This window comes from Panthera pardus, unplaced genomic scaffold (genome assembly GCF_024362965.1).
Source record: "Panthera pardus isolate Hobbes unplaced genomic scaffold, ASM2436296v1 HiC_scaffold_7, whole genome shotgun sequence".
NCBI lineage: Eukaryota > Metazoa > Chordata > Mammalia > Carnivora > Felidae > Panthera > Panthera pardus.
In genome coordinates, this window is record NW_026527002.1 from 4,103,641 (window position 1) to 4,127,376 (window position 23,736).

The following is a 23,736-nucleotide window of genomic DNA, read 5'->3' on the forward strand; positions in this document are numbered from 1 at the left end:
ATGAATTTTCAAAAGCACGGTGAGCAAAACAGGCCAAGCCTAAAAGAGTATAGACGGTACGATTTCATTTTACATGAAGTCCCAGAAACTACCAGTGATAGAGACCTGATCTGGGGCGGCCGGGGAGGGCCTGGGTGGGAAGCTTAAGTGCAAAGAGCAAGAGGTAAATTTCTGAGGTGAGGAAATGTTCTCTGTCTTTGCCGGGTGATCATTACACAGGTATGAACACTGTTCAAAGTCATCAAGCTGTATACTTACAATGTGCATTTCACCGCATATTACAGTCGCCATATAATGATTAAAAATGTAATTTTGGTTTAGTCAGATTGGGAGATTTAGGCGAAATATACTATATTGCATCCAGATATATATTTTTTGGCAAAATAGAATTTAAAAATAAAACGAAGCACATATTTTGATCATGATAAAGTGTTCTATAAAGTGTGTAGAAATATAATTTCATCTTGTATAGAACCAGGACTAATTAAGTTATGGGATAATATTAGTATATATTACCATAATGTATAGCATAACAGTATAACATAGTATAAATGTCCTCAGTGATTATCATGGTAAAATAATCTAATATAGCCTCAATTTTCAAAGGCAGGAATAAAGGCAGATTCTGAAAGAAATTCATTTCTAAAACACAATTACTAAGACTCATCACGATAACATCCACCAAACTGATGCTAAATTAAATGTCATTAAATGTCATGCTTTAAAGTGTTGAATTAATTATTTTGCATTCCGTTTTTTGCTAAATGAACGGTCTTGAGTGCCTTCTAAGAATGGGACCTCTGGGTATAACTGACTGACAACCTGATTTTTAATTGGCCTCTTGTCACTTTTTATTTGCTCAGTCGTGTGTTTTCCTTGTTTCAGGGCTACAAGGTTGATTGAATGAGTTTTTAATTTTTTGAAATTGGGGTGAAGGTGATGCAAGAATCGAACACCCATGTGGCTTGCTGTGCTGTACCTTTCCACTCCTTTGTACATATAAAATTAGAATACATCGTAGTTAATTGAGGCCACTAAATATTTGATGGAAAAGTAAATTGGTATGGATAAGTGTAAAAACTTGGTTTACACCTAAGAAAACTTTGTCCGGTCAGAGGCTTCAAACTGAGACTAATTTTCAAACCCAGGGCCCTTAGGGGACTAAAATGAGCGTCACCAGGCGGCCACACTTCCCCGGTGTCTCCCAAACTGCTGCACTGCGCTAGGCCATGTGCTCAGCTCTGGGGACTCAGAGATAAATGAGACAATTTCTCTGCAACCAAGAAGGACAGACTCTTGGAACCCCGTCATTAAATTAATAGGTTCCCTAGAAAGGCAGAAATGTGACGGAACGAAAACGACCAGGAGAGGAAAGGCTCTAAAAACGGCATTTACGGTCTAGCAACAGGAGTTGGTATAATTGTGTAAGACGGTGTACTTCTAAAAGTATTGTTTAGAGAAAATACGATACTCGGGAATCTTGTGCTGGCTGTGCTCTGAAATCCCGTATGTGACCTTGGGAGCTGAGAGAGAGCCGTCTGCAGTGCACCATATGTATAAAACAGCAGATAAGGGAGCTGAGGGAGAACGAAAAATAAATCCTGAACAGAAAGGAGCAGAGATAAGAGGTGGAGAGAAAATGCCGGTCCTCTGGAGGCCTGGCTATATTTAAACGGTCGAGTATCCTTCTGTAACTGAAAGAACAAAGTCACTCCCTCCAATAGGGACAGGAGACAAGGACAGTTGAGCAAGGAGTAAGAACAGAGGGGAGTTTCCAGTCTGGGGCTGCTTTCGGCTGAGGGAGCAACCATTTCAAGAGAGGAGGCAGGCGAGCCCCCACTGCACACGCGTGGTAGGCCCGAGGGGGAAAGGAGGGTGCCGAACGGATATGGGTGCCAAATCAATGGGAGAGGAGCGTCCACGGGCGGCTTTAAGAATCTGAGGCCTCTAATAATACATGCAGAATCTGGATTGTGTAGTTTTGCTGCGTTTCTCTGCAAAAGAAGGTTCAAAGGTTCTGGAAGATCTTCCAAGTGGTCTAGCATGAAGTGGCTAAGAGTCACTGTTTTCACAGCAACTGAACTTGCTAACATACTAACCATTCAATGAAGTCAAAGGGCTGATGTTGACGAAAGGTCCTTTAAGGCAGGTAGGAGTATGGAAGTTTGAGAGACATTTAGAAGCATAAGAGCCAGGAGTCTTGAGGGAACGATGGCCAAGTCCTGAGCAGAGTGAGGGCAGGGGGGCAGAGACAGACGTAAGCTACTGAGAAGCCGTCACTGCAGTCTGACCCTGTGGTACCTCAGGGTGGAAAAGAGGAGAAACTAAGTGCTTTTGTTTTTTTAATAGTATCCAGTGAGGCAGCTACAAGATAGGAGTATGTACTGAATATAAATTACTTACTTGGCGAATTATAAGCTATTCTTTAAAAAAGCTGAGGCAGCTGCACATCCCCGTGAGAGTGGGTGACAAAAAACCTCGCACTTATTAAAGAACAGAAGTAACCACATCCACAAAAAATGCACACGTTATATTTTCAAAAGAGGATTCAAAAACAGCTTTCAAAATGGCCTCTCTCTGAGAATTTATGTTCGCCACTCAATGGATGATTAATCCTCACGTTCCGCTTATTATATGTTTTGCAAAGAATAGAGAGAGAAATAGAGAATAGAAAGAGCATGTTTTTTTTAAGAGTAAAAATAATCCCATAAAAAAAGAAATAAGGGCACCTTGTCGGCTCTGTTGACTAACCGTCCTACTCTTGATTTCAGCTCAGGTCACGATCTCATGGTTTGTGAGTTCAAGCCCTGCATTGGGCTCTGCACTGACAGTGTGGAGCCTGCTTGGGATTCTCTCTCTCTCTCTGCCCCTCTCCCAACTCATGCTCTTTCTCTCTCTCTCAAAATAAATAAAAGGTATTAAAAGATCTTTTAAAAAGTTAAAAAATAAGTAATTCATTTTTGAGTAATTTTTGTATGGTCTTTTAACTCTTTGAAAACTAAAACATTTTGACCAGGAAAGGAGGAAAGAAGGAGGGAGGGAGGGAAGGAAGGAAGGAAGGAAAGAATGAAAGAAAGAAGGAGGGAAGAGAGAAAGGGAGAGGGAGGGAGGAAGAGAAGGAAGGAGGGGCAGACAAGGGAAAGCAGGGAGGGGAAAGGAGGGAAAGAAGACGAGGGGAGGAAAGGGAGGAAGGGGGGGAACTGAGAGCTTTACCACTGAGGTCAGGCCACAACAGGGATGTCCACTCACCACTGTTATTCAACACAGTGTTGGAAGTCCTCGCCTTAGCAATCAGACAACAAAAAGAAATAAAAGGTATCTAATTCAGCAAGGAGGAAGTCAGACTTTCACTCTTCACAGATGACACCATACTCTATATGGAAAACCCAAAAAGCGCCCAAATGTCCATCGATGGATGAATGGATAAAGATGTGATACACACACACACACACACACACACACACACACACACACACAATGGAGTATTACTCGGCAATCAAAAAGAATGAAATCCAGCCATTTGCAACGACGTGGATGGAACTAGAGTGTATTATGCTAAGCGAAATTAGTCAGAGAAAGACAAGTATCATATGACTTCACTCATATGAGGACTTTAAGAAACAAATCAGATGAACACAGGAGAAGGGAAGCAAAAATAAGATAAAAACAGAGAGGGAGACAAACCATAAGAGACTTAAATACAGAGAACAAACTGAGGGTTGCTGGAGGAGTGTTGGGTGGGGGGAATGGGCTACACGGTGACGGGCATTAAGGACGGAACTTGTTGGGATGGGCACTGGGTGTCGTTATGTAACTGACGAATCACTAAATTCTTTCCTCGAATCATCATTATAGTATATGTTAACTAACTTGGATTTAAACTTTAAAAAATAGGGAAAAAATTTCAAGGTTCAAGTAAAAAAACTTATAATGTTTTGTTTGTTTCTCTGTATGCTCAACATCACTCGTCCAAATACGAAATACGAATCCAAAGCACGGTGAGGTATCACCTCACACCTGTCAGAATGGCTAACATTTACAACTCAGGCAACGACAGATGTTGGCGAGGATGCGGAGAAAGAGGAACCGCGGTGCACTGCTGGTGGGAATGTAAATTGATGAGCCACCGTGGGAAACAGCATGGGGGGCTGGGTTTTGACACCACCTTAGGGAAGAAATCCTTACCGATTTGCTAGCTGCCACTGCTCAAACGTGTCACAGGAGAGGGTTATGTGGGTTGTGATTCCCCCGGCCCTGAGCTCCTTGAGGAGAATCCAAAGTGCCTCCCCATTCCGACTGAAATGAACTGAAAGGTGACTAAAAAACCCCGTCCCAATGTGGCTTTCCTGTGACAGATCAGGTGCTGTTCGTGGTCGTTTCAGAGGAAAGTTATAGCATGTTGTTCCGGCTTTTTAAAAGCTACCTAAAGGATCCCACGTGAAGGTACAAGCAACAAGGAAAATCAGATTTTACTTCCAGGTGGTAAACTGTCACAAGCCTTCAACATTAACACAAGTGAAGAAAATCGTTAGCTTTGTAGACCTGATGACACTTAGAGATGGGGGGATATATTCTGGAATATGAAGATATTGTATGTCGATTAAAACTATTAAGTGGGGGTTCCTGGGTGGCTCCGTCAGTTAAGCGTCTGGTTCTCGATTTTGGCTTGGGTCATGATCTCACGGTCATGAGATCAAGTCTTGCTTCAGGGTCCATGCTGGGTGTGGAGCCTGCGCTCCCCATTCCTGCCGACGTGGATGGGGGCGGACGGCCCTGGGGTTGGGGACTCCCGCCCGAGCTGCTGTCCTGCCCAGGTGGATGGGGATGGACGGCCCTGGGGTTGGGGACTCCCGCCCGAGCTGCAGCTGCAGCCTCGTGAGCTGTCAGCTGGGAATCAGTGGAGTTTACAAACTTGCTTATCACAGCCATACTTGTGATTTGGGTTATGTAATTTAATTATGTGTTACATAAAATAATGAAACTTTTGTGTAAAAGAGGAGAGTACTCAGTCCTGTGAAAACGAAACTCAGGGTTTGGGGAAGGATCGTCAAAAGGAGAGTCAAACCCCAATGCCAATTAGTTGCGCGTTACATAACTATAAACTGTAGGGGAAAATGTAAACAAGGAATCTGCTTTCATGCCATCGCTTCCGTGGAAAATTCCTATTCCCCTTTCGGAACCAACCCGTACCCACAGAAGATTCAGCCCGGGCATGAGCTTATGCCCAAACCAGGTGACTGAGAATCCTGATCAGCAGATCTGTGTCACAGCGGCAATAAACAAAACCGGAATACAGACTCTGCCCCTCACCTCCCCGCCCCCCTCCTGCCCCAAAGCACGAGTTATGGGACTTAATGTGCGCTCAAATGTGTGAAGCGGAAATACCTAAGACGTGCCTGGGCCTTATTTTGATGACTCTCTGCTTTAGCCGATTCTTAATCTGTCTTGATTACCTGAACTATGAAGTTTTTAATGTTACGGGACAGCGTTTATTTCACTGACCCAAGGATGCGCTCTCCTTGCTTCCACATTTGCCTGGAGAGGTTTAGAAACAAACTTAAAGCCACGCTTGCAAATTAACGTGAAAAGGAAAACAAGTAACAAGTAACAGGAGAGGGTACAGAGAGAACTGTGTAAATCGGCCTAGTTAGAGCCAGTGACAAACAGAAATCTACAGACTTGCGGACGGAGACCGTCAACACGACTCCAAGGTACCCGTTTTGCGCTCATGGCTGAATGAGGCCGTGGCTGCTCTTTCACAAACTCACAAAGGATGTCCGGCCAGAGCCAGGGCAGAGTCAGACCCGTGGCAGCCTAAGGGGAACGTAGCACTGCTCTGCCTCCTGGCCTCCCCGCACCCACCCACGCTGGTCAGTCCTGCTCCCCTCGGGCTAAGAACGCGCGCCAGGCTGCACAAAAGTTCCCACGGTTCCAGTATCCCCCAAAGCCAGGATAAGGGCTCCTTGTTCAGTTTTCAGAAGACTCAGTGTTAAGGTCCCAAATGCATTAAAGGAGCACACAGAAAAACAAAAAACAAAAAACAAAAACAAAATAAAGTAAAATAAAGGAGCACACAGGAAGCCAGGCAGTCGCGTGAACAGTGTGCAGTGTATGGACCACTGTCCAGCTCAGAGGCCAGTCCTGCCTCGCACTGGCCACTGGGAGGCCGGTGTCTATGTTCCGGCCTAATGTCACTTCCGTCAATGACCAGCAGCCTGAGAACTTCAGGATTCAGGAGGACGTTGTGATGAGAACACTTTTTTTTTTTTTTTTTAGTTTTTTTAAATATTTATTTTTAAGAGACAGACAGAGTGCGAGTGGGGAAGGGGCAGAGAGAGAGACAGAGAGGGAGACACAGAATCGGAAACAGGCTCCAGGCTCAGAGCCATCAGCACAGAGCCCGAAGCGGGGCTCCAACCCACCAGAGCCAAAGTGGGACACTTAACCGACTCGGCCACCCAGGCGCCCCTGTGATGAGAACATTGTCAAAGGACACATTTCGGCTACTCTATAATTGGTGGTGAATTTGCAAGTAAGCTTCATATTGAGAAGTGGGACTCCAATGAATTGCAAAGCAAGCCTTGCCCCCCGGTTTAGTCTATGCAGACAATGTCTTCACAGGAAACGTTTAGAAAACCGATAGCGTTGCATATACCATCAGGAGCCTATCTATGCTGCCTTCTCGCTCCACCTGGATTGTTCCAGAAACCATGGAATTCCTTGCTGGAGCCTCTCCTCCTCCCCGGACATCTGGTGCAGGTCAGCATTTCACAGAGAAGTCTCTCCTCAGTCACTCTCCTGCTTTAAACACAGGAGGAAGATCAACCTCCCTCGCGTGGCACACAGGGCCCTTTAAAAGCTACCCCCGGTCACCTTCCTACTCCCAGCCTCCTGCCACACAGCCCCACACGTTCCTGCTTCTTCCCTCTCCCTGGGATGCTGCCCGCTGTTCCCACGTCATTCAACTTATCACACGCAGAAAATTCCAGGAGCAGATCAAATGGCATCTTTTATCAGTAGCTTGCTGTGTATCTCACACGTACCTTCCATTTCTCAGCTCTGTGCTCCCATAACATTCAATTCCCATCTCTATGACAGCCCTTTCCACACAGATTACAGCCAGCTCCCTGCCTTCCCAGCAGGCTGTCAGCCTCTCCAGAGCACGGACGCTATTTCCTTCATCTCGGGTCTCAGTGCCTAGCACAGGGCTGGATCACGGCAGATGTGCCAGCTAATAATGATGCTGACAACTGAAATGATCCTGCCATAATAAATGTAGCCACAGCTAACACTTACTGATTACCCACGAGGCACCAGAACTGTAGGTATTTGATACATTCTATACAATTTCATCTTCGCACAACTCTGAGGATGCAGTGCTTTCTCATACATAGATATTCTGAGATCTTAAACTGTTTAAATACTTTTCACAAGCTCTCAGCACTAATAGGGGGTGGAATAATGATTTAAACGAGGTCTCCATGAGTCCAAAGTCGATGTTCTGCAAATTCAACCTGCAGGATGCTCTGATTTGTTCTGCATGTATTATCATTTTCACAGTTTAACATTCTACATCACTATGAAACAGATTCTAGTGGCATAAAAACATTCACATCTTTTTGGTGTTACCAAAAAAGTCCTAATATTGACAATTAGCTCCATAATTTGCAATTTTAAGCTTCTCTGAAAGATGTCCCATTAATACACCATAAGCTATTAATAAACATGTAAGCCTTCTATGTTTAGCCTACTATAGACAAAACTTCTTAATGAAACATTTTTTTTCTTTTTTCATTGTTTTAGGAGATGAATGGTGGGGAGCATAAGGAACAGGTAGAGTTGTTTCCTGGAAACGTACTCTACTCGTAAGTTAAAAGTTAATCTGAATCTCACATAAAGAGAACGTAATATTGGGGCACCTGGGTGGCTCAGTGGGTTAAATGCTGACTTCACCTCAGGTCATGATTTCACAGTTCATGATCTCACATAGGAGTTCGAGCCCGGAGTGGAGCCCCCAGTCAAGCCCCCAGTCTGGCTCTGTGCTGACAGCTCGCAGTCTGGAGCTGTAGCAGGATTCTCGCACAGAGAGTCCTGACGCTGAGGCTTTTCTTTCCAGGAAGCAACTTTACTCCTGCTGGTACTGCTCAGTTGCATTCATACCCGAAGAACTGAGCCCCCAAACAGCCCATGGGGTAGTTTTTAGTATATTTTCCACTTCTATGTCTCCCATATATGGTAACACACAAACATGCGGTCTGACTGAGTGGTCTCATGTTACAAGGTCATGAGGGATGTTCTCAGGTGCACAGAGAGCCAGGTTGCCTTGACGATTTTTTTTGCTCCTTACGGAGGGGACCCTATCACAGAGCCTGCTTCAGATTCTCTCTCTCTCTCTCTCTGCTCCTCCCCCGCTCATGCTCGCGCTCTCTCTCTCTCTCTCTTACAATAAACATTAAAAAGTAATTAAAAAATTACGAAAAGAAGAGAACATAATACTAATACTTTACTGAAAGACATTAACGATACAATGAATGAGCTTCGACTTTCGTTCTGACGTTAAATTTAGAATTGTTTGTCCTTTCGGCAAAAACTAACTTTTGTTTTCATTTCACTACTTTGCCCTGCCTAAGAAAGCCCGTGTGACAGATGGCCTTTTCCGAGGCTTTACATCAGAACTTGTGATCTTATCACATCAGTGAAAAGGCCTTTATTGGGATACCAGGGAGCATGCGTGCGCCAGGCACGCCAGCCCCTCGTCTCCTAGTTGAGACGTACTAGCAAGTACTTAGCAAAGAGGCAGCAGTACTGAGCCACAAAGGGGGCTCCTGCTTCGTGTCTAGCAACCCCTCCTTTAACGGTTGAGTCCTCCCGCCCTAGCAATGACCGCAATCACATCCCCAAGCAGCCAAATCCGTCCACGCAGAGCTCTCCTTTAACGCTTCTCCCGCTCCCGAGAAACGTCTACGCCCAGGCAGCATTTGCACACTTACTTTTTCAGTTTTTGTCGAATCCCTGCGTCTTTAATCTCGTTCCGAAGGTCCTCGAACCTCTCCGCCGAGCTCAAGTTGCAGAACACCCGGAAGTCGGCGTAGGGGGGGATGCCGTGGTCTCGCCCCCTCTGGATGTTGGTGGCTGCCAGATCCAAGGCCACGGAGCGGGCGCTGGAGAAGAGCTTCTCGGTCAGCTCCAGGCTCAGCAGCTGGGACGGCACCCGCAGTTTGGCCGCCGTGCCAAACAGCCCCCGAAGGAGGGGGTCTATCCCGCCCTCCTCGATTATCCTGGACGGCGCAAAGAAGGCCTTGTGCAGTGGCAGGTGGCCTTCGGGGATCTCGCCGAAGCTGCCGTTCAGCCGCTGCAGGACCGGGTTGATTAACGTGTGGCCGAACCTGAAGGCCGCGGTGGCGAAGGAGTTCAGGATGCCCGCGTTCACACTGGGGTCGTAGCCCCGGTACCCCCCGCAGCAGCCTCATGCCCGGCTCCCCCAGGATCTTGGGCAGCCAGTGGCTGTAGGTGATGTGCTGCAGCTCGGCGCCCACGATCTTCCTGGCCTCGTGGTACAGGGTGTCTCCGTCCCAGTGGGGGTTCAGGGCGCGCAGCTCCGCGGCCAGCCTGTTGTGCTCCCGGAGCCACAGCGTGTGCATGGCCGTGAGCGCCGGCTGCTCGTTGGCCCGGTGGTCCCCGGCCAGGAAGCAGGGGCCGCGGCCGGCCCGCCCGGGCCCGCCGCACTCGGTGGGCGGGCCCGGCGCGAAGGGCAGCAGGTGCTTTCCCGAGGGGGCCCACGGCGGGCCGGTCCTCAGGAGCCCCCGCGGCGCGGCCAGGTCCCGGAGCGCCCGGGCCTCCCGCTCCGAGCTCCCGTACACGTTGGAGCCGTCGAGGTAGGCGGTGAGCTGGTTGGCCTGCTCGCGCGCGTACACCGAGCTCATCGCCGGCGACGTCGCGCCGCTGCCGCACACGGGGCTGGAGCGCGCGAAGAACAGGCAGGCCGCGTGGGCGCGGCGGGGGTCGCCGTCGGGCAGCTGGATGGGGAAGCAGGGGGGGTCGTTCGTGCACACCGCGCTGCACGGCCGCCCGTCCGAGAAGCGCGCCGTGCTCAGCGCGGGCACCGTGTGGCCCAGGTCGTGGTCCAGGAACTGGCCCCACTGCATGAGCATGTGCGTGTACCGGTCGTCCGGGGTGACCGTGGCCGTGGCCGCCAGCTCCGTGGACACCAGGCTGGGCGGCGGGAGGGGCTGGCGGCCCGCGCCGCGCGGCAGGTTGAAGCCGTTCTCGTAGGCAGGCTTCAGGATGCGCTCGAAGGCCGTCCGGGACGCGCCCCACGCGGGGTGCTGCAGGTTGTTGCACGTGCCGTCCGCGGCTCGGTACTTCTGGTGGAAGCACAGGTCCGAGCAGTCGGGCACCTGCCTGTGCGCGGTGCAGCCCGACAGGTTGGCGAGGAGGCTGAGGTAGGGTGGTGACACCAGGTCGTTGTAGCGGAATTCTGAAATGCAGAGCAGCGGGGGAGGGAGTGAGGACAGCGGTCCCTGGGGCGGAGGGAGGGGAGGGACCTCGGACCCAGGGGCCGTGGGGACGGGCCACTCCGGGGGGAGGGGGGGGCCACACGTCTTTCCTACATCTAGCAGGATTTCATTAGAACAAAACCGAAAGTTCTAAGTTCTAATAAAAGGGGGGGGGGGGGCCGAGGGGGTCGCCTGGGTGGCTCCGTGGGTTAAGCATCCGACTTGGGCTTAGGTCATGATCTCACAGTTCGTGGGTTCAAGCCCCACATCAGGCTCTGTACTGACAGCTCAGAGCCTGGAGCCTGCTTCAGGTTCTGTGTCACCTCTCTCTGTGTGTCCCTCCCCCACCTGTGCGCTCTGTCATTCTCTCAAAAATAAATAAACATTAAAAAACTTCTAATGGGGGTGGGGGATGCTTAGTGATGCCTCTCTTAGGAGCAATGACTACCTGCTAGAATGAACAAGAAAGGAGAGACACGTTCCAGTTCTCCTCAAACTCCTAGTTCTGCGACTTTACCAATATAATGTTGGTAAAGATTTGTTATCACAAGAGTGTAACTTTTTTCCCCCCCAGTTCAGAATCCTTTCTTTGAGGTTTTATGCTCCTGGAAGACAGGGTCTAAGATGTGTTCGTGGGGATGGTGTGAATATTAACCCGAATGATATCTGACATGAAGGGGTGAAGCAGTAACTTCCAAACTATTACAAACTGTCACTCCCCAGGGAAGGTCCCACACAACCTGGAGGTGTTCTGGAGCCCCTCTTTTAACAGAGCTTAAAAAAACTTCAGCATAATCCTAAATCTTTGAAGACTGTTCACTAAGTCCTGTTTGCTAAGAGTTATTATCCCTAATGAATCATCAGAAACTGGCTCATGATACCAGGACCACTTGTCTTTCATCTGGATAAGCTGGTCTCGGGTTGGGCCGTCAGATACCTTAATCTTGGAAATGTACAACAATCTTCCTGTATATAAAGACTTAGATCCTAGGTTCACTTTCAGGGCAAACTGATCCTGGAGGGAAAAAATGGCCTTTAACTTCACAAATAGTAAGACAGAGGTAGAACAACATAGTGGGTTTTTTCTTGGGAAAATTTTGCTAACGCCCTTTCGTATTTTAAATGAGAATATATACTCGGTTTGGCAAAATAAGCATCATGCACGGTGGATGCGTATTTTAGCAAAGCTAAATCTGTAGATATTGATTGCTTATTTTCTAGTTATGTATCTAGACTAAGTTATTCTTGAAAATTGCTTCTTCTAATAGATATGTGTGAGAAGAGAAATCAAAGACCCATTGTCCTGACCTGAAACTTAGGAATGTAAAACTGGGCTTTCGCAGACCTGACCTTGGCTAACTCATGCTAGTAAGACTCAAAATTAAGCAGTCAGAAATTTGATTCAAGTGCTAATATGGACTCTATGGAAATTTCACTTGGATATTTCTCTTAAGGAAGCTCTGAAACCCAAGACATAATGGACCACTAGGGGCTATTAAACAGAGCTTTGGAAAAATTGTATAGGGCACTAAGGAGTGGGTCAGGCACAGAAACAGCCCTGTGCACTGTATCTTGGTTTATTTTCTGAAGGGGAATAAAGAAAGGGCAAACCTCCAGAAGTTGCTGTTGTGCTCACAGAGCACATAGTGTGTAGCAAAGAATCACATTCATTTAATTTTAAAGAGAAAGATGTAGAAAATATGAAAGATTTCTATATCAGTCTCATTTGACATTTACTAAATAAATGTCTGCTTTGGGGAAAAAATACATGAGAATTTCAGTATAGCAAAAGAGAAAAAAAAAGATTGGAAGGGATATGTAAGCTATAGATAGAGGAAGGAATTCAGATAAATTCACTGAATCATTGAGGTGATTCCCATGATAAGTAGAGGCACATTACCCTGGGAGTAAAGCCTTTTCCATAGGAAGGAGTAGTATCTTTCGGATTCAAAAAGTAAGTGCACCTAAAGTGGTTCTCCTAGATATACTAGGCATATACAGCTGGTAGATCTTGACAGGTTTGGATATATCGTGATCATACTTCTTTTGAATTACAGTTCTTACGAGAAACGTCTGCATCCATTTGGTAAAAAGCGGTAAATTCATTTCTAAATCACATGGTGTTTTGGAGAAGAAAAGCTGAGGCACGATCAGTTTCGCTACGGACAGTAGGCTGAGAACGGAATGCCTCCAGAAGCTGACCTCTGCCTTCCAGATCAACAGTGAGCCCCTGCTTCACGTGTTCCTGGATCAGCAGAAGTGTGTGCTCAAAAATCTCCCCAGCTCTGGCTGTCTCCACAGTAAACGGGTCATGCGGATAACGAAACTGAGCCAGCAGCTCAGCAGGGGTGCGAGGCTTTCTGCAAGTGACAAAAGACAGCACTGTTCACAAGGCAAGACTGCAGAATCCATGAATCTCACGTGTACTGTGCATTTAAGAATACATTTCCCGAACAATCAAGAAGGAAAGCTTCACGATAAGCTTCACAGGGGAGCTGAGAGTTCTTTTCCTATTTTGTTAGTGAGTGAGTCCCAAGTGTCAGTGGCAGTGCTGAACTCAAAAGATACATTTTTAATGAATCAATGATTTAAAGAGTAGTTTTGTATAAAAGGCAACACCTATGGTGAAAAATAAACTTGTGGGGTCCACTCATAGGTTCTAGTGAACCCTCTGAAATAGTGTGCAGTGCACCCAGTTTCTGGGTCGTGGCACTGTCTTCTCTTTCCTCATATGTAACTGCCTGGAAATTCCCATCCACCTTTAAAATCCTGCTCAGGCATCACTCTCCCCATAAAGTCTCCCTAGTAATCCCAACAAACTACCACCTTCTCAATTACTTCTGTATCGTCACATACAACTCTTCCGTACGCGACGAGATGTACTTAAATTGCTGACATATTGTGTCCTCCACCACAGAAAGACTGTGTTAGGGATGAGATAATGCCTTATTCATCTTTATATTCCAAGTACCAAGCCTACTGATGAGCACACAGTAGTGGTTTGTACACATTGAAGAACTGAACTAAGTATGTTGAAAGAATATTAGTCACTGAGAATGCGAGACTGTTTGAGAGATTTTGGTCAGCTAAGGCACATCCGGTTCTCTGTGTCTGAAATCATAATTAACTTTAGATCAGAGAACAATAGTAATCATATTAATAGCTCACTTTAATTAAGCCTTTCTATGTGACAGACACTATTGAAACAATTTATCTGTACTAACTTACTCAATCTTCCTAACAAGTATGTCCATGAAGCAGATCTCATCGTTAGCCCCATTTTCCAGGCAAGAAGGTTGAGGTACTAGGACGCTCAGTCACTTGCCCAAGGTCGCCCAGATAGAAAGCGATAAAGTGAGGAATCACAATAGACTATAAGTAGGGTGTATGGCTCTAGAACACAAGTCCATGATCAGGACGCCATGCTGTTTGTAAGTATGCAGGGAAGAGAGCTGTACTGGATTATGGCATTATAACATATTCCTTCTTGACCAACAACTACAAAGACCGGGTATAGGCTTTGACTTTGAAGACAACAGTTCTGTTTTCTTTAATACGTTCGGGGGATGCAAAGCGCCCCATGTACCTCCATTAGGACTGACGGGGACTTTGTAGAACTGGAAGGCTTCACCATTCTAAAGATACTGGTGACTCAAATGAAAACAAACCAAAATATTACATTATCCGAAACAAAACTTCCACCTGTAAGCTGTCGGTTCACGACCAGATGTGTTCAACCTGACCATCAGTGTCAACTCTGGAACTGGCAGGAGCACCGGGTCTGATAGTGGTGGGTGGTTGAGGACCTAACAGAGCCCACTGCCCTATCCCTATTGTGGGGCCACACAGAGCAGACCTGTGATGTAAATTTCTGCCATTTAGATCCTATGCGGAATAAGTTTCATTCTCTTTGAGGCTGAGCTGGCAATGGTGGCCAGCCCAGAGGGTGATAACACAAAACTGAAGAAAACACCTACTTTGGCACTTTATGCACTATGCCTGCTGTGATTTATGGAGATTATAAAAACCAAGTAGAACTGAAGTGAAAACAATTTTGCAATCAAAATAAAATAAATTCTTACTGTGAAAACAAATGTCTTCGTGTGGAGTTAATTGCACTGTCAACCCTCTGTACCGCGTCAAGAATGGATGATTCGACAAAGTCATCGCCAGCTTGTCTAGCCTGCATTGCTTTGAAAATCAATTCCATGATTAAAAGTATCAAACAGACCTTGAAGTTAGGAACGATCTCATATAAATGGCATTACAAAAACTTCCAAGACAATAAAAATGTTATACAGTGTCCACATGATACTGTCCATTGCAGAAGAGTAGGTTAACGATCCCGAAGCAAAGCTTCCAGCAACAATACCAGCATTATTTAGGGAACAAAAACATTCCACAATCTAGTAAAGCTATGTGAAATATTTCTTTTTTTGTAACACCAATTCAAATGGGATCCAAGTGTGTTAGTAATTTGTCATCTTTGGAAAGGTATGAAATGCCTATCTCTTCAGCCACCTTGCTTTAATGTTAAACATTAAAATGAAGTAAATATTATCACATCCCTATGGAGATTTCTTACAGCAAGAATTGAACTCTCAGTAAGAACTCAGTGAAAAATAACTCATGTTGTTTCTATAGCTCTTCAGTGTGTGAGAATTCTATCAATTTGGATATTATCCACAAAGGAAGCTTTTGACTTAAAGTAGAGCTGATAATTTTCAACATACTGTATCTCCTCCAGATGATGGTTTAAGAAGTTTAATGTAAAGGGAAAAATGCTAATAAAAATGATCATGGATATTTAAAATTCATATAAGAAATATAATCAAGCATATCCATATTATTTAGTTCATTAGCGAGAATATTAAAAGCATAACAAGAATTTATATGACATAATTAAAACAATAACTTCTTTGCATTGTTGAACACTGAAAGCGAGAGTAAGTATAGCTCCAACAATTGAATCTATTTATTTATTTTTTTTAACTTTTTTTTTAATGTTTATTTATTTTTGAGACAGAGAGAGACAGAGCATGAACGGGGGAGGGGCAGAGACAGAGGGAGACAGACACAGGATCTGAAACAGGCTCCAGGCTCTGAGCAGTCAGCACACAGCCCGACGCGGGGCTCGAACTCACGGACCGTGAGATCGTGACCTGAGCCGAAGTCGGACGCTTAACCGACTGAGCCACCCAGGCGCCCCTCCAACAATTGAATTTAAAGATAATGTCATTAAGGAGATACAAAAGAATGAAAACTTTAAATAAAAACAGTAAGGTGTGCGCTTTATACATTAGCACCTACGTATCATATATTGCATTATATAATATATTAAATTACAAATGTATATTTATATGTATAGAAGTACATATATATATGTTTATGTATTTTGGACTAGAGGAATGCAAATAGCATTCCACAACTGCTTGTTATAAAAAATATTCCTTTGTATCACAAAAATATACACATATTGGATTGGTTCATTGTCCTAGAAAGATCACTAACATAAAAAATTTCCAGGGTGGGAGGGAGGGGAGGGTGGGTGATAGGTATTGAGGAGGGCACCTTTTGGGATGAGCACTGGGTGTTGTATGGAAACCAATTTGACAATAAATTTCATATATTAAAAAAAATAAAATAAAATAAACTTCTCTCAGTTGGCAAAAAAAAAAATTTTCCAGAAAAAATACCAATAATATAGATATTATAAGGAAAACAGTAAAATCAAGGTCTGTGCTGAAAGACGTACTTGATAAACTAGATTATGGGCAGTACTTTTGAGATGGAGGTTATACTGTCAATGCAACTCAGTCTTTATCATGACCGCAATATTAAAACTCCAGAACATCAATTTTACCTTTTAGAGTTCAAAAATCACATTGGATTAACTATACATTCACTAAAGGTAATTGAAAGGAAAGAGAGACAAACTGATTAATTTGATTACATGAAATTAACATTTTCCATTCAAGGAAAGACACAAAGGCAAAAAGGTCATAGACAAATAACATAATAGGTAACATATTTGTAATTTCTAAATCTGACATAGAATATTCTGTTTCATTCAAGGAATTCTTGTAACGCACTGAGAAAAAAATATATACAATCAAGATGTAAAAGGGGAAACCCCCCAAAGTAGGAAGTATAGAGCAGATGTTGAAAGCCTCATAAATAAAATTTAAAATACCAGTGAACTACCATTTTATGCTTCTGGAGAAAATGAAAAAGCTGATTAATGCCAACCGTTGGCAGGGGTGAGTGGACACGGGTGGGCTGGTGAGAATGTAGCATTGACACTCCTATTTCCAAGATTTTGTTTAGTGAGCTATATATTTTTGGATTTGCTTTTACTTAGGAAATTGACATATGTGCACACCCCCTCACCCAGCAATCGCATTCCCACGTATATATATCCAGAGAAATTCTCAACAAATCCATAAGGGATACAAACGAGAATGCTCATTGCAACTTTGTGTGGAAGGAATTAGGGAAAACTTTCAGCAATGGCAGTGTGGGTGGGAAAAATGTGGTGGACGTACAGTATGAAATACCATGCAGCAGTTAAGAATTAGCTGGATGGACACATGCACTGATGCTAAAACACGTGCTTAATGTAAGAATTACGAAGCTGAGAGAGATTACCAGAAAATGATTTAATTAAATATAATATAAATGCACTGTAGTTGCTACATACATAGTGAGCATGTGGCGAGGAGGGGTATTGGCTTATAAGCAGATGGATTAATCAACCAATTAAGCAATCAATCAATATAACTGCAATGATTATGAGAAAACAATATTCTCAAATACCTAACATGATATATACCTTGTGGTCTGTTCAAAAACAGGTCAGGAAGAATAAGCCCACTCAAATTGTTATGTTTACTTGATAATAAAGGAACCAAGATCAATCAAATCAATCTGGGCTGACCTGTTGGCTGACGAGACGTTAGCCTTTTCTTTATCGTTTCCTTTTAAGTCCCTTACCCATGAACCTCAAGTGTAGAGAGTGGCGTCAACGATGTGTTCTTATTTATGACAATTACTGTCATTGGACCCCTACACCTGTGTGCATGATACACGATCAAAGGTCTATTTGGATTTGGAAGTAAGAAGGTTATGTGTAGGGCTGAGTTATCACACGGTGCACAATGCCGGTCAAAACTCGAAAGGCGGTTCACTATGGCAGATAGAACTTGGGAAACGATATCTAAAGTTTGGGAGAGCATCGATGAACATGTTAATCTGAATTTTATTTGTTTCATAATTTTGCTTTTATTCTGTTTGTAAAATAGTTTGGCTATTATGGTTGTATAAAATGTATAGGCATAAGGAATTTTAAAAAATCTCATCTTCATCTTTTGACTTATTCATAAAGTGGAAATAATAAGACTTGCTCAACATATAGCTCAGGCCAAACATGATTATTAAATAAAAAGGCATGCAAAGTTCTCTGAAAACTACAGGTCACGATGCAAATATTAGGTGCCTTTCAATAATTACTATGTTCAAAACCCATAAGGAATCCATACTCATACTATTACCAATTGCTCCTCTGTCGTCCTATCATTTCTTCAACTTGACCCGCCTTTTCTCCATGTTAATAAGAAACCAACAAGTGCGGAGATGTGAAAAGGAGAGGAAAGTAACAAGAAAAGTGGCATAATATGTAAATATTGTTTGCAATAATTAAATTATAATGTGCACAAACAGAAAGCACATAAAAGTTGTTCACAGATTATTAAAAGTACATTAAATATGTAGTATGTTCACAAAGAAAATATTTGTGGTAACAATAACTCTCACTTATGTCATTTTAATTATGAATTCTTAAGGTTTCATAGTTTTATGATAAAATAAAACTACCCTTTTTACTATTCATTCGGTCTCAGTATTGTTTTATTTGCTATGGTACAAATTGCGAAAAGATTTCCATAATGTTCTCAGAACAGCACTGCATTATGCGGAGCAAATTCAGTTTATTGGGGCACATTAGAATCAAACAATACTGTTAATATTTTATTTGTCTTAAAAACTACCTCAGTTGACGTTGTAGGGATAGAATGTTCAGAAAATGTTGAGTATATTCTCCATCTTTTTATGCAAAATTTTGCAGATGTGAAGGAAGAACTAGATCATTTTCTTTTGTTAAATCTTGGGCTTAAAATGGGGGGAAGAAGTCTCAGTAGGGTTACAGACGAGCACGTTTAAAGTTGTCTAATGAACATCTCCTTTCAGTTCTGTCCGTGCACCTATCACCTATCACCTCCAAGGAAGATAAAGTCCAAAGATAAATGTGAGTCCTTTGAAGAAAGGGGAGTTTGGGGTCATGGCCCACCAACTGCTGTGAGCCCACCCTATCAGAGCATGGCCCAGATGGGAAGGATGTGGCAGGGGGTGGGGGCTGGGGGGGGGAGGGAGAGGGCAGAACAGGACGGAGCCAGAGGAGGAACACTGCCACAGGACACCTGTACCCCTGCCTTCACTCTCACCACAGAATACCTAGACCTCAGTAAAAGCTGAGTTTCTTTCACAACTGCATATTCTTTATCTCCCCCTCCATCTTGGAAAAAAGTAGCCAGGTAATGTAACTGTCATAACTAAATAGACCTTACCACATTAAATCTTCCCTTAAAGAGAACGGCAGACTGCCAATGACGCTGGACAGAGATGTCCTAGGAAACCAGACAGTCCCACAGCATACAAATGGACACTAATGACTGCCTTTGTGAGATAATTTTCTCTGAACAGCAACAACTCTGCCTTACTCATCATTTTGCATCATTAAGTATGTAAATGGGCTCACTGTCTTGCAGGCTCCACCATGATTTCAGAAATGGGAAAGGAAAGACACTAACTACTTCTTTTTGGTTTTAATAGTTGAGGTGTGCCTTTGATTTTCATTATCTGCTTTCTTTATAATTTCTTAACTATCCAAACATTACTACACTAAAATTTTGTTCTTGAAATTTAATGCTAATTTTTTTTAACATGTGGCTTATATCAGGATAGACGTATGTTTTCAGAATAGGTTTTATATAGGGGTGCCTAGGTGGCTCAGTCTGTTAAGCGTCTGACTCTTGGTTTTGGCTCAGGTCATGATCTCACGTTTCCTGACATTGAGCCCCACGTGGGGCTCTGTGCTGACAGTGCAGAGCCTGCTTGAGATTCTCTCTCTTTCCTTCTCTCTCTGCCCCTCCCCTGCTCATGCTCGCTCTCTCTCTCTCAAAATAAATTTTAAAACATTCTAAAAAGCAATAGGTTTTATATATAAATGGATGGGAAATGTGTTCAAAATGGATACAGGTATTATAAACATATGCAGATGTGTATTAGGTATATGTTGTTGTTTATAGAAATATTTCACCATTGTATTATTAAAGTCTGACAAGTGAACAAGATTGTCATGTATCTATTAATTATTATGTAAATTAATGACATAATCATGGTACATAAATATAGTAACATAGCAACTTAAAATGATTCAATATCAATTTTACTTCATTGATATATTTGGGTAAAGATAATTAAAATTTTCTGATAGTTCATAGCTCACTCACTGAGCAACAACTTCAGTGGTTTTGAAACAGATGTTTTGTCTAGACAATGACAAGTCAGTGGATTAGAATGTCAAAAATCTGAGTTATTCATTCACAATTTCAAAAATAACTAGATCCCAAAAGAATTAAACAAGCCAATTGATAATCTAGCACTTGGAACACACGGTAAATGCCCAAGAAATGTTAACTTTTTATTAGTAATATTAGTATCAGTTTAATAAAGGTTATTTACTTAGCATAAAAGGAAAGGTCTCACTAACTTCAAGTCAACTGATGCCACCTTAATTCTCACTTATAACTTATTGGGTTGAGGATAGAGTCAAAGTAGGGAATATTATAAGTGGAAATATTATTTAGAAAGCTATTGCAAAAACCCAAATGACCAAAGAATGAACTATAAGAGAGGAGGTCAGGTGGTGAAATGGAAAAGAAGCATTATTTGCAGCAAAAACTGGTAATACAGTTAGGGTAAAGAAGGAGGAGAGAGCAGAAAAAAATCGGAGGAGGCTCTGACTTCCTCCTTACAGAAGGACCTCGTTATGGACTGTATTGAAGGGAGTTCAGTTGCGAATACATTCAAGATGGGTTTCTAACGTGTGGAATCGGAAGAACTGTGGGTCATCCGAAATGAAATGTCCAACATACAATTCGATCCCCAACTTGGAATTTCAGAGAAGATGACACTGTTTAGATTTATTGTTATATAATCACAAACAGTCCGTGTGTGTTATTTGTGCTGCAAAATTTTCATTTAACAAATGCTGTGTCACTATTTCGTTTTTGGCCTCGTCTACATATTATCCCAGCGTCTCACTGGTAAACATCCCGTCGTGTAGATGTGCTCAAAACTGCTTCAGGACTATTGCTGCACATTTGAATACTATTGGAGAAGCAGAATTCCTACGCCAAGAAGGACTCTTGAGAGTGTCCAATTCCACTTTTTTAAGAAATGAGAAAGTTAATTCTAGTTATGGGTAAGTAAGGTATCCAAAGTGGCTGAGATCAATAAAGGTAAAAGCATGATGACTTAACCCAGGCTTTCTCCCACTGTCTCACACTGCTAATGTTCAATATAAACATCTTGTGTCCTCAGTTAGACTGAGCCATTTTCACAAGCAAGAAATGAGTCAGAAGAACATACAGTGAATTACGAACTTCAGAGCACTTAACGGCATATCAATATATATAGGAAGCATTAAAATAAATCATGTTTTGAACAAAAATTGTGAGGCTTTTTTTTTTTTTTTTGGTTTAAAGCAATATGTGTAGCTTTCAATATGCCAAATACTATCCAGAGACAGAAGTCTGCAGATCTGTGTAATGTTCGCCAATGTAAAATACTTTGAGGACAGCCTAGGGGAGAGGCTCTCAGTAAATACTGTATCAGCCTTAAAGGCTTTTAAACATGTATTAAAACTATTAAAAATTGATTACATCTATGGAAAAAAAACTCCTTAAAATAATTACACCTTGCGGAAACCCTTTTTTCTTTCGCTATTATAAATGCCTTACTTTGAACATCAACTCATTCAAATGTATGGTGTATATGTATATATATATATATATATATATATATATATATATATAGAGAGAGAGAGAGAGAGAGAGAGAGAGAGAGAGGGAGGACTTCCTTGGTCTGCTATATATATATAATATATATTATATATATATATATAGCCCAGATTTTGCTTTCATTGTTGTTGTTTATTTTTATTATTTTGGATTACTTTCTATGGTTATATACTCCAATACAGGATGGAAACTCAAAAGGCATGATCCTCTTTGTATCACTTATTACACCCTGAGTGGAGTTACAACATTCCATAACTGCTACATTGGGGCAGGAAGATTGGAAAATCCTCCCATAATGAACTGTCTTTTCCCTTTAATTAGGATGACTGGTGAATGAAAGAGCCTAAGTCATAAAATGTTCCATAAGTGATATTTTATATTGACACATTTCCTCCTATTCTGCTAATTTTGGCTGTGTGAACACACACACACACACACACACACACACACACACCGCTTGTCTTAAATCTTAAATTTATTCAAAACTTAAAAATGTATATCTTCATATTTTTTCTTCTCTTTATAAAAATATTTCTAATATCATAAAATTTATTTGGTATGAGATGCAAACATAAATTCATCTCCCCTTATATTGACATATAAATGTCTCCAGAGCGAAAAACATAATTTTTTTCTTGACTAACTTCTTTTTTTTGTACTACTTTAACCCTGTAGCCCGACTTTCTACTTTCTGTGCAACAGAGCAGAATAGTGGTAAATGCTATCTATCACTGTTTTGAAATCTGGTGAATAGAGTGATTAATACATATGAATCTAAATGTTTTACTGTTAATGTGTATATATAAAATGGGTAGTTAAACCTCAGTCCACCACAATGAAATTCTTATGCTGGAGATTCTAAAATATTGACCGCTGTGATTGTAGTGTTTGTGTGCATGTGACAGAGCAAAACAGAGAGACAGACAGGGAGAGAAGACGCAGAGAGGGAATATTTGTTCTTGTGTCTGTTTGTTTAGTGGTAAAGATTTCTAGCATTTCTAAAACACAAAAGATATTAATATAAATTTTATAGTCAGTTTTTTTTCCAAAATGCCCAAGGATATTTTCCCATAGATCTCACAAATAGTTAAGCAGCAGAAAAAGGACCCCATAAATTTATAAAAAGATACAACTGAGGTGCCTGGACGGCTCAGTTGGTTAAGCATCCGGCTCTTGATTTGGGCTCAGGTCACGATCTCAGTGTTTGTGAGTTCAAGCCCTGCACTGGGCTCCATACTGACAGTGTGGAGCCTGCTTGGGATTCTCTTTCTCTGTCTCTTTCTTTCTCTCAAAACTAAACAAACCATTTGTTAAAAAAGAAAGAAAGAAACACAACTATCACAGATTTTAAATCAGCAAAAGCATGAACTCATAGCAAACAGAGAGGAAGGCTAAGATTTTGTAACTTTAAGAAATTCTATATAAGAAAGCATTTCTGATCCTCCTAGAATGCATATGTGGCAGTTACTAGCTACATTATTATAATTTTAGGAATAATATTCTACAGAAAATGCATCTTTACAATACAGTATAATAAATCTGTGAAGATTGATGTGCCATTAATAAAAATCTGCACTTTATAAAAAAATATCCCAACAAATAGAATATTTGGAAGTTTGATATTTTAGGAGAATTCGCAAGTAGAAGAGGACAAAAGTATTGTGCTCTATGATGGAAAGATAGCGATATTTCTAAGGATGTGATTTAATTACATAAATCTATTTTTACCCAGGCCTGTATTTATAATGAGAAGAGTTACCCAATATTTTTATAGACCCATAAGAGCTCAAAGGAAAAAATAAATCTGCAAAACCCTATTTATGAAATCTGCCCATTTCTAAGGAAACCAAAAAGCAGGCAAAGCCCAAAATAGTGTTCCATATGCTCGTGGCTGAACTCATTTATTTCCACCGCTGACTGTCAATAAGGCAAAAGCTCCTCAAAAGCCCTGATGTCAGTTCTCGTGTCCCCATGTGCTATGCCTTCTCGAATGCCTTCCCACGTGGAGAACACGCCCGGCCGCCATCACAGCCTGTCTCCATTTCCATAACCAGGGCTGAGGTCGCCTCTTGAGTCTGCCTACAGACAGACTCTCTCACGTC

At 42.5% G+C, this 23,736-nt stretch overlaps 1 protein-coding gene across 1 annotated transcript in view; it reads right to left on the bottom strand.

Moving 5' to 3' along the window:
• PXDNL (peroxidasin like) overlaps nt 1-23,736 on the bottom strand; it is a 414,188-nt gene that overhangs the window by 60,867 nt on the left and 329,585 nt on the right. Inside the window, 4 exon segments of the mRNA XM_019428907.2 lie at nt 8,991-9,454; nt 9,456-10,477; nt 12,699-12,856; nt 14,579-14,687. Of these exon segments, the coding sequence (XP_019284452.2) occupies nt 8,991-9,454; nt 9,456-10,477; nt 12,699-12,856; nt 14,579-14,687 (1,753 nt within the window).